This window comes from Magnolia sinica, chromosome 8 (genome assembly GCF_029962835.1).
Source record: "Magnolia sinica isolate HGM2019 chromosome 8, MsV1, whole genome shotgun sequence".
Lineage (NCBI taxonomy): Eukaryota > Viridiplantae > Streptophyta > Magnoliopsida > Magnoliales > Magnoliaceae > Magnolia > Magnolia sinica.
In genome coordinates this window covers 32,806,882-32,819,235 of record NC_080580.1, presented here as the reverse complement: position 1 = coordinate 32,819,235, position 12,354 = coordinate 32,806,882, and the positions used below count along the sequence as shown (strand labels likewise).

The following is a 12,354-nucleotide window of genomic DNA, read 5'->3' as shown; positions in this document are numbered from 1 at the left end:
TGGATGCTTGAGAGTCCTGGTCCATCGTTCATCGATGATATTGATCACCCATTGATACGAACTGGGGATTGTAGTCATTATCCCCTCTCTCATAATTCTCATAAGCTCATACATTGACCCTATCGAAGGCCACATCTCATTATCTACGGCTCGTAGGACCTTATAGATCGGATGCAGGATAGAAACGATGGTGTGAACTCTATCCCAGAAGGAATCGGAAAGCACCATCTTCGAAACGTTCTTTGCACCCTCAGTCTTCCTTTGATTCCACTCCAAGTATCTCTCAAATCTAAATAAATTCCTGAGACCCACGGGGTGCCTATATAAGCTGTTGAGTGCAATTAAGTTCGTGACAAACCATGTCGCGCCTGGTCTAACGATGTCCCCTTCACAACACTCACAAATTGCAGCCAACAACCATGAGTGCTTGTATATAAAGTTTGTCACTCTCCTTGCATCCCGGATGGTCCTCCTGACAGAATTTCTCTGGCCTATCCTCTCGAGCATTAAATCAATGCAGTGTGCCTCACACGGGGTCCAATAGAGATTGTAACTCCTCATCAATTTCTTCCCTGCCTTAATGAACACATTGCCATGGTCCGTCACAACTTGGACAACATTCTAGGACCCAACATCTTTAATTACTCCTTTTAGGAGGTCATATATGTATTTGTGATCTTTTATGTTGGTTGATGCATCAATGGATTTGAGGAAAATGGGCTGCCCTCTACATTACACCATGAAATTGATAATGAACAATTTCGTGGGTCCCGTCCACCCATCACACATGATCGTCACCCCGTACTGCTTCCAATTCGGCTTGAGTCCACGTACCCAAGCCTGCATCTCCTTGTACTCCCTTATTGAGGTAGACGCCAAGAATCTCTTGTGGCGTCAGAGGCTTCACGTTGGGCCCGACACGTTGCACCTCCTCAATCATATTTTTGAAGTGAGGATTGATTGCTGCATTTGCTAGTACATAACTCGAGATGAACCACCTAGATATAACGCCCCCCACTTTCTCCCTGATTCCCTTGTTCTACATATTTTTTAATCTCTTTTGATTAGCACCTACAACGGGTGCATCTGTGACACGAGCGCTTTGCGTGCGTTGTAAGCTATGCCTGCTAGAACCACTACCACCCGTACTGCCTCCCTCAAACCGTCTGCTGCTCCCACCAGCCTCATGTCGGGACATCCCAAATGAGGGTCTACTCTTATCAAACTGTCTTCTTTGCTCCCCCTCCCACTCTGATGCCTGAGACTCACGTATCACATGTCTGAACTCTCTCCTATCTCGAGCAGTAACCCAGTCATCGGGATATGCGATCCCCTCTTCGTCGTCGTCATCTTACTTGTCGATAGCACATAGGCCTCGTCCAGTGCCTCGTAGCTCCTCCTTCAGATCCCTCGCCCAATCTTTCTACTGCAGCTTGTGTGACTTTGCTTCAGTCAACACTCTTCTCATCTCCTCTCTCATTGGCTTTGTTACACTTGGGCAGTCTTTCACATTCTTGTATCCCCCTTCTAAATGTTCCTTCAACCTAGACACTACCCCACTCCATATCACTTGGCCACAGTAGTTGCATATGGCTCCATATTTTTTCCCCTCCACTGGCTGTCCATGTTTCCACCCAATGTCCCTTGCTCCTTTTCCCGATCTAGACGACATTTTGTTGCCTAGTAGCATACGAATTTGCAATAATTGACAAAAAAGAGCATCGACTCGTATTCAGTGTAATAAGCCCAAATCAGTTGAAGGGCTAGGATGTTAAATCAAATCAAAATTTCATGTTACTTACAATTGAGGAAAGAGTCTGCAGATTGCGTATTGAGTAAATTCTGTGGGGCCTAAGCTGATTTATGTACTTTATCTATTGACTACGGATCAAGGTTAGCTTACTGCGGAAACACTGGAACGATCAAAGTTAACTAACTACGGATGTCACCAAGTTATGTGGACCCATCATAATGTGTGTTATATATCTAAATTGTCCATCCATTTGGAGAGATCATTTCATGGCACGAAACAAATAATGAGGCAGATCCAAAGTTCAATGGTGGGCCCTAAGAAGGTTTCAGTGGTGGGCGTCACTATCCCAACTGTTTCCTATGGTGGGGTCCACTTGAGCTTTGGATATGCCTCAATTTTAGGCTCATGGCATAAAATGGTCTCACCAAATGGATGGATGGTACGGATATAACAAACATATCATGGTAGGGTCCATAGAACTTGGTGACTGGCTTCAGCAATGAGATCTGCAGGAAGCGGATTGGCTGTTGTACCACACACCACCAACCTAGTTGGTGTGTTGATGCCACCAAGTTCTGTGGGTCCAATGAGGTATGTGTTATATCCAAATCGTCCGTTCATTTGGCGAGCTCGTAGTAAGTCTTGAGCCGAAAAATAAGACATGTAGAGATCAAGTGGACCACACTGCAAAAAGTAGAACGTCTACCATTGAAACCCTTTTGGGGGTCACAGAAGTTTTGGATCAATATGATATTTGTTTCACCTCTTCATCTAGGTTTGTGTGACCTTATGAACAGATTGGATGGAAAACAAACTTTATGGTGGGCCCTACGAATGTTTTAACATGGGAGTCACTGTCCCACTGCTATTTATGGTGTGGTCCACTTGAGCTTTGGATAAGACTCATTTTTGGACTCGTGCTCTAAATCCTCTCTCCAAATGGATGAACGATATGGATATGATAAACACATCGTTCCATGGGCCCATGTAACTTTGATCTCATTTGAACCCGTCATACAACTCGGAGCTCGAGGAGCGTCAGTGGTCGTCTTCCCACGACACGTACCCGCTTACGTAGGGATGCGGATTAGCTACTGAAGCGAGACTTGCTACTGATGTGACGTCACCGGGCTATGTGGGCCCCACCATGGTGTATGTTTTGTATCCACACCGTCCAACCATTTGGAGATATCATTTTATAGCATATGAGGTAAATAATGAGTCAAATCCAAAGCTCTAGTGGACCCCACCACAGAAAACAGTGGGGAGAGTGACACCCACTGTTAAAAACTTCTGGGGGCCACATAAGTTTTTGATAAAGCTAATGTTTATAATTTCCCTTCTTTCATGTATTTTTTAACTTATAAACAGGTTGGATCTCAAATAAACACCACGGTGGACCTTAGGAAGGTTTCAACGGTGGACATCACTCTCCCCACTGTTTTTTGTGGTGAGTCTACGCCAGCTTTGGATCTTCCTCATTCTTTGTCTAATGCCCTAAAATGATCTCTACAGATAGATGGACCGTGCGGATACAACACATACATCATGGTGGGGCCTACAGAACTTGGTGACGTCGCTTCATTAGCGAGTCTCGCTACTCAACCTCTTCTGTAGCTAATCTGCTTTCGGACGCGGATTTCTTTACTGCATCGGGATGCTACGTGGGGTCCACCATGATGTTTCTAAAAAATCCGCCTCGTCCATCCGTTATTTTAGATCATTTTAGGACATTAGAAAAAAAATCATGTGGATCCAAAACTTAGGGCAGCCGCATGAGAGGAAATAATGGAGATTCAATGACCACCGTTTAAACATTTGTCTAGTCACAAAAGTTTAGCATAAGGCTACTAATTTTGTGTTTTCACTTTATTCCAGTGGAAATGAACTTATAAACAGTTTGGATGGCATATAAACATCAAGATGGTGCCCAGGGAGGTTTCAACGGTGGAAAAATCTTTCTCCAATTTGCATTCTCGTATGGCCACCTTGAGTTTTGGATCCACTTGATTTTTGGTCTCATCCCCTAAAATGATTTGAAAAAATGGATGAACGATGAACGAGGTGGATTTTTCATCAACATCATGGTGGGCCCCACGTAGCATCTCAGTGCAGGAACTTCCTGCGAAAGGCTTACGCAGGAAATCTGCGTCCTCAAACGAAGTGGGTACTCCCCTGACATTATCCACTGATCAAATGTCGGTGCTATGTGGACCCCAACATGATGTATGTGTCTCATCCATGCCGTCTAATCCATTTTTCCAGATAATTTTTGGTATGAACTCAAAACTGAGGTAGATCAAAATCTCAAATGGGCCACACAATGTTGATTGAACTTTCACCGTTAAAAACTTCTTGGGGCTACAAAAGTTTTGGATCAAGCTAGTATTTGTTTTTTGACTTCATCCAGGTCTGTATGACCTAATCTACAGGTTGGATGTCAAATAAATGTTATAGCGGGCCCTAGGAGGTTTTTAATGGTAGACGTTCAATCATTATTGTTTTCCCATGGTGTGGTCCACCTGAGATTTTAATCTGTCTCATTTATGGGGAAAATGATTAAAATGATGTGTAAGCATGAATGGACGGTGTGGATAAAACACATAGATCATGGTGGGGCCCACATAGCACTGACCACTAGCCCCCTAGCTAGTGGCAACGTCATTAGCCAAACCACATCCCTTCTATATCGGAAGTGGATTGTGTAGTGAGTAACTCACTACGGTTAGTGTACTGAGTAAACTCTATGAGGTCCACCATGATTTATGTATTTTATCTGTTGTGTCCATCCATTTTCCCAGATAATTTTATGGCTTAAGCCCAAAAATGAAGCATATGCAATGTTCAAATGGACCAAACCACATGAAACAGTTGAATTGAACTTCTACAGTTGAAAATTTCTTGGGGGCCACATAAGTTTTGGATCAAGCTTATATTTGTGTTTTCTGTTCATCCATATCTTTATGATCAGCTTGGATGACAAATAAACATCACTGTGGGGCCTAGCAAGGTTTCAATGGTGGAAATCATTATCCCCACTGTTTCCTGTGGTATGATCCACCTGATCTTTGGATATGCTTCAATTTTTGGCTCAACCCCTTAAATTAGATGGAAAAAGGGATGGACGGCGTGGATTGACCACATACATTCAAGGTGGGCCCAAATCAGTTTACTTAGTACGATAAAAGCTTATTGAGTAACTCGGTATGCAATCCGATTTCTTCTATATCTTCGAAGTTATAAAAAAAAAAAAAAAAACCCAACCCTGAAATTATGTTGAAGAGACGATTGCCGCCGAAGAAAGGGGGTTTTTGAGGGAGGGTTGTTGCCAAAGAAAGAGGGGTTTTCTTACCTGCAAATTGGAACGAAATCTTCGAAGATTGGTTGCAATGTTTGAAGATCGGCGTTGTTGATCGAGGTGTTCTTCTGAGCTCCGAGTTCCAATCAACCAAGTATGATATCTTCTCAGTTCCGATATTTTTTCCGATTTTTTACCTATTTATTGAAAATATAGGTTGTTGGCTACAATTTTCCTGTGATAGGTAATGTGGTTGGTGGCCACAGTCGATATTGTCGGCGATAATCCAAAATTATCGGCGATATCTCCGATATTTCGCCGATAATCCGAAGAGAAATGAAAAAAATGGGGTTTCGGTGTCGCTAGACTAGCGACACCGATATTATTGGCGATAATATCGACATTTCGTCGACAATGGAAACAGTGGATCTACCCACATCAAAATCTCCAAATTTGCTTGTCTCCTACACCCAACTACCCAACTGCAGCCCTTTTTCTTCTCCAAGACCTGAACTGAAACCTTTATTTGTACCTAATTCCAAAACCCTAAGCCCCTTTCCAGCCTATACCATAACCTACCTTTTCTTTAAAATTTGCATCCATAAATTCGAACCTTAGATTTTCCATTCCAGCCTACATCAATCCTATATACCGTCCCCATTTCACCCTATCAATAATGAGAACTGTTTCAAGTCCTGTGATTAGTGTAAATGCATAATAGGATTCATAAAGCCGACCCCAAATAAGCTGGGAGAAGGCTATGATGATAATCATAGAGGTCATTGACGGCAATGGCACGCTGATGATGGTGGTGGTGGTGATGTCAAAATTCATACATAGATTACTACTAATTCTTCATGCATATTTTCACGCTTGCCTGCTCACTTGAGTTCATGGATAGATATACATTACGGATAAAATGTATTTACCCACTCACAACTTAGCTCTTGGTTCTTTTTTCTTGCAACTCTCCTTGGAAGGTATTGTTCTTGTGATGGGTCTTGTTTGTCAGTCATGCACTAATGCTCTGCCATACTATTTTCAGGGAATATGAAAGGGATACAAGAGCTCCTAGAAAAAATTCGTTAGGTTGGCATATTTCTTTCTTAAAGTAAGAAAACCATTTAAGCAACTCTCTTGTCCTTGGACGTCCCATCTCAACATTTGGTGGTGCTTTCCCCTCCAATGACAGTTTTCTGGAATATCTGTAGATCACTTGCAGAATTTTCACAAATTCCAATTGTGGTGACCAACCAAGTGCGGGCTCAAAGCAGTGATGTGGCCCATTATCCTTTCGAAGGTGTTATTGCATAGTTGGATTTGTGATGCTTTCTATTAGAACTTTTTGTATAACATGGTTTTTTTTTTTTTTTTTTTTCAGTGCATAACATGGATCAGACTGTTAAAAATCATGAGCACCTAGAATCTCATCTAGTTGCTGCTTTAGGGATACATTGGGCTCATGCTGTCAACATTCGTCTTGTGCTTGAAGCTCATTCAGGAAAGTATTTATGTTAGAACTGCATTGAAGTTGAATGATCCAATATTTATTGACAGACTGCATGATATTGTTTACATGTACAACAACTGAAATTACAGCCTTAATAAAATGCAAATGGTCACTACTCTCAGTTAGTATAAATACAACTCTTCCTGTTTACTATCTCAAGAATAACAGAAATTACAATTGATCTCCTTAATTCTTTCCCTTTCAAGCTGACTATAAGGCCATTTTTGCTCTGAAAACTTGTTAGAAGGATACTGATCTTGTCAAAAGATCATGCCAGCAGTCAAATCCTTTGATTGCTTGATTCAATTTGACCAATCCCTTTTATTTGATCAAGAGAGTAAACCCAGACATGCTTCACTCGATCATGGATGAGATCAGAATCTTATTGATACAGATTTGAGGAAGAATTCCTTTGTATTTTCTTGATTCATTCACAGGAAATGTGCATTATTAAATGAAGAGGAACAGCCTTATTTTAGATTAGAAGATAATGATGATTATAATTACATAATATCACAAGATACAGTACATCTAAGGACCATACAATTAAGATACCTCTAATCATAATTCATAATGGTGCACCACAAGAATAGAATGAGTTGAACTCCAACAACACTCCCATCAAGTTGGAGCATACATATTAACCATGCCCAGCTTGCTCATGATAGAGTTGAGTTGAGCCTTGGGGAGACCTTTAGTGAATATATCTGCCAACTGCTCCATTGATGAACAATGGAGTGAATTTGCTTCTATCTTCTCTCGAATGAAGTGGCAATCAACTTTAGCATACTTGGTTCTCTCATGGAAGACAGGATGTAAGGACATGGATGGCTGCTCAATTATCACACCCTATCTCCATGGGTTCTTGAACTGGAAACCCCATTTGTGTCAATAGTGTTCTAACTAGAGCAATTCACAAGTGGTATGACTATTGCCCTATATTCAGCCTCTGCACTGGACCTTGCTGCCATAGTTTGCTTTTTTACTTTTCCAGGTGAAAATATTTCCTCTGAAAAAGGTACAATATTCATAAATGGATCGTGTGTCATCTGGGCTTCCTGCCCAATCGGCATTGGAGAAGGGATCACACGTCCTATGATGACATAGAGAATCCCTCGTCCAGGAGCACTTTCTATGCATCAAAATATTCTTATGGCAGCCTCAAGATGGGTTGTGTGAAGAGCATGCATAAATTGACTAATGACTCCAACAGTGTGCATATGCCTGGATAAGTGATTGTAAGATAGATCAACTTCCCGACCATCCTTTGAAATACCTGAAGGTTTGGAAGAGGATTGGCATCCTCTAATTGTATTTTACAGCTGGAGTCGGGAGAGTTGTTTATAGTTTGCAGCCAAGGTTACCCATATCTTGTAATAAGTCGAGAGCATATACTTCCATTTGGAGAGAATAATTCCTGTCTTCAATAGGCAACTTTTATACCAAAAAATAAAAAACTTCAGTGGGCCAAGGTCTTTGATGTCAAAGCACTGTTGCAAACGGTCTTTAAGAGCTTTGATGGTGATTTCATCACTGCATGAGAGAACAATATCAGCTACGTAGACTATCAGAATGATAGTTTGATCGCCCTGACACTTGATGAACATAGAGTGATCAGCATTGTACTGAGAGAAGCCGAACATGAGAAGAGTAATGCTAAATTTGTCAAACTATGCCCTTGACGATCATTTTCAACACATAGATAGCTTTTCTAAGATGACAAATTAGAGTCTCTCCCTTATGAGTAAAACCCGGAGGAGTCATATAGGCTTCATCAAGATCTCCATGGAGGAAGACGTTTTTTACATCAAGTTATGTTGGCCAGTTGAAATTTGCTGCAACAGAGATAAGAACTCCGATGGAATTTAGCTTGGCTATTCGAGGAAATATCTCCAAATAGTCAACCCTATAAGTGTGAGTATATTCTTCGGCAACCAACCTTGATTGGTAGCAAGCAATGCTTCCATCTGGATGGTATTTGAGAGAAAGCGCCCATTTCCGTAGGACTCGATGCTTTCATTTAGGTAACCTCCCATGTATGATTTTCCAACGCAACCATTTTTTCTTCCATGGCTAGCCTCTATAATGGATGTTGAGAGCAACGTCTACCCTTCTGGGAATAGGAACTGAGGTGAGAGATGCAAGAAAGGACCCCTGAGAGAATGACAAGTTGTGATCGGAGACAAAATGAGCAATAGGGTGAGTTGTGCAACTGTCCACTCCGTTTCTTAATGCAATTGGAAGATCAGAAGACTGAGAGTTTAATTTACCAGTACCTGAGTTTTCAGAAGGTTTGTACTGTGAGCCATGAAGTCAGGAATGTCTGTCTCTTATGCCTCTCGTAGACCAATATCTCTTTACAGCACTCAGTTGGAACAGGGAGATTTCAGGGGCTGATGTACTTATGCTAGGACAATTGAGAGGAATAAGCATGACCAAACTTACCACCTTTTCCTGGTTGATGGTGGAAGAGTTACCATTCTCCAGATAATAGGGAATTTCTTCAAAAAGAAAAAAGAAGAAGGTAATATCCATGTTCATGAACCCTTTATTGGTTAAGGGGTCCACACACATGTACGTATCCTTTCTTAGAATGAGCATGTTTGCATTTTATAGAAGTCAGGGAAAGTTTACTTCCTTTTGGATCAAAGTTGTGGACAAAACAGACACAAGCAAAGACTTTGGAGGGTTGGAGACATGATGTCTAGAATTGAATACATCAAAAGTACTTTTGTCCAAAATCTATGCACGAATCAGTTCATATTCATGTTTTAAGCTGAGTAAAAACCTGGCCACATGGAACTCCTCTCATTATTGACTTTGCTTCTCCAAATCAGTAGTAAGGGGTTGATACACATTCAGCTCCTCCCACGTTCCTTTAAGTTTTGAACAATATTCACCCAATGATTATCAACTGATGAGTTGGTGGCGAGTGAAAGATGTTAACAGGAATAGAGATGAAAAAGCCTCAACGGTATCGAAGGATGGTGGCGTTACGGAATGGGGCATTCGGTTGGTAAAGGTAAGGCTGTAATGGGGACAGATGAAAGCTTCTCTGCAGATTCCAGGGAGGCGGAGGACACCTTGAGGGAACAATGGGAAGAGGTCAGGAGAAAAGGGAAACAAACATAAAATATCAGCAAGAAAACTCTGGCTGAGTATCTGACCTTGTTTGTCTTTGGCTTCCCTGAAGGTTGGATGCCCATTAACTTCTCACGGGTTTTCGGAAACGCAGGTGTAGTCATGGAAGTGATTTTACCTAGGGATAGGCATTGTTTTAAATGTTGATGATATCGGCTGATATATCCCACGATATATCTTTTATCCCGCCTGTGCAATACGAAATGCACCGCTAGTGCTGATATATCCCACGTGTTCAATCCAGTGAGCATTTTCAATTGCCTATACTTTTTAAAAAAAAAATTATTATTGAAATTATGTTAAATCAGTGTTAAATGGTTACAAATCCATTGGTTCCTCATGTTTTGCTGAAAAAAATCATGGAGTTGGAGCTTTGATTTCGACATCCATTGGTTCTTCATGTTCTCCATATATTTTTTTGAAAATTTCCTTCAACTAGCTGTCAATTGAGACTAATTTCGAAGTATTTAGGAGTATTTGATGAAATGGTCGTGATACACTCTAATTTCAAAATTTGAGTGTAGAATTTGAGGAAAATAGGAGAACAATTGAAATTTCCCTAATTTCTCCCAAATTGCTTGTAATGTTGCACTCCAAACATGACATCAAGAATGTATGAGGGCTGATCTACTGATTTGGCAAGTCGTTGTCAATTTTAGAAAAATAAAAATGATTTTTAATTAAAAATTATTAAAAAATTAATTTTTTCTTTCAAAATTTTCCTTCAATCAATTGTCATTTGTGACTAATTTCAAAGTATTTAGGATTGTTTGATGAAATGATAATCAAATACACTCTAAATGTTATGCATTCAATTTGAATTTAGTTACAGTAGTTCAGTTAGACAACGCATAGGTTAAGACCCTATACAAAGGAAACGTATTAAGTGCACTTATTTTTTGAGATGTTATGATTTAAAAGTATGTATGAAGGTCTTTAAAAAAAAATAAAAATAAAAATAATAATCATTGAAGTTTCATTGAAAAATTTAACCATTTCCCCAATGTTTCATCATGTTTCCCAAAAAGTACGATAAATTACATGATACAAACGATATATCCCGTGCAATAACCGATACGTATCTGTATCCCATGAATGTGATACATAACGCGATACCGATATTTCGAACACTGGGGATAGGTCAACAGTGTCCTATCGAGGTTTCTCCTTTGTGCGGATGAGTGAATAGGAGGCTGAGAAAGCAGTCAACATCTTGCATGGAGAAGGTTTCGAGGGCCGGAAGCTAATAATGCAGATAGCACATTTCCGTCCAAAAGTGAAAAACAAGGAAATTGGGAAGAATAGTTTCGCGGCCAAGGACAAACGTTTAGAGGGGAGTGCGACAAAAATTGAAAATCTTTGTAGGGGAGGAAGGGGTCGAGAGAGGTAATGTTCCTCAGACATCCTTTAGAGATGTGGTGTCGGGAATGAAAGCAAAAGAGAGTGAAAAACCTCATATTCGTTTTGGGTCTAACACTAATCCAAACCTCGCTTCATGGTCTCTAATATCGATTACAAAGAAGCAAGCTACGTTAGCGCAAGTAAACTCATGGTTGGTCGACTCTTGCGAAATGAAGGAAAGTGATTTCAAAACAAACCCTATTGATGCTAATGAGGTTTGGATTAGCGTCAGACCCAAAACGAATATGGAGAATCTCTATTTTGCAGGGAACCTCTATAGGGATGGACCTGTGGAGTGTTTGAGGAAATGGATGGAACACTCCATTCGGTGTCGAGGAGGTATGGTTCGTCTTATGGGGGATTCCTTTGGATTTATGGTTTACAAACTTCTTTATGAAGGTTGGAAAAGCTCTGGGGAGGCTATCTCCATCGAAGAGGCCACCGCGAAAGAAGAGGAGATGGGTGGGGCGAGGCTTCTCATCAGAAAGAAAAGGTCGGTGGAAGTTCCTGCTTCAATCAACATTGCGGCGGGGGATGATTGGCTGACTTTAAGAGTGGGAAGGGAGGAGAAAGGGAACCTTATTCCCAGATGGGGTGAAATATGGGGTAAAAGAGGGAAAGTGCTGAGAAAGGTCATTGGATCAGAAGGTGGCCGAGGGAAGATGGAGCACAATTTCCTTCTTCTAATGGAGTACCATTTCAGGAAGAGGCTACATGTCGAGATGACACTTGTAAGGTGAGGGTCGTTGGCTCATTGACGAATGAGGACGACTCTTTGTTAGTTGGGTGCACTGCGGGAACAACCGTCGTTAGCTATGTGGGTCCGAACCTTCTTGCCTCAGGATCAGATTCCAAACCTATTGTAAACAGAGCCAAAGATACAACGCGTGGCTCCGAGGCTTGGGAGTCGACGTGTCCTATGCAGAGTGTTGTTATCTTCCTTAACAACTCGATGGTGGACACGTCACTACTCATATTGTCCCTTTGTTCAACAAATGGCGATTCTGAAGTGGCTACTGTATCATTTATAGACACGTGTTAAGGGGAGAAAGCGATTACCACAGATGAAGGACAAATGGCTGAACCGAACCCGATGCACGAAGACCCAATGTTAAGGGAAGAAAGCGATTACCAAACGGCCGACCCGAACCCAATGCACGAAGACCCAATGTTAAGGGGAGAAGGCAATTACCACAGATGAAGGACAAATGGCCAACCTAAACCCGATGCACGAAGACCCAATGTCTAAGG

The 12,354-nt window shown here is 41.2% G+C and overlaps 1 protein-coding gene across 7 annotated transcripts in view; it reads left to right on the top strand.

Moving 5' to 3' along the window:
* The window catches only part of LOC131253199 (DNA repair protein RAD51 homolog 2), a 67,725-nt gene that overhangs the window by 34,465 nt on the left and 20,906 nt on the right, over nucleotides 1-12,354 (top strand). For all 7 annotated transcript variants that reach the window (XM_058254100.1, XM_058254098.1, XM_058254096.1 and 4 more), the window contains 3 exons: nucleotides 6,097-6,162; nucleotides 6,263-6,351; nucleotides 6,433-6,552. In XM_058254100.1, the coding sequence (XP_058110083.1) occupies nucleotides 6,097-6,162; nucleotides 6,263-6,351; nucleotides 6,433-6,552 (275 nt within the window). The remainder of the gene's footprint in view (nucleotides 1-6,096; nucleotides 6,163-6,262; nucleotides 6,352-6,432; nucleotides 6,553-12,354) is intronic.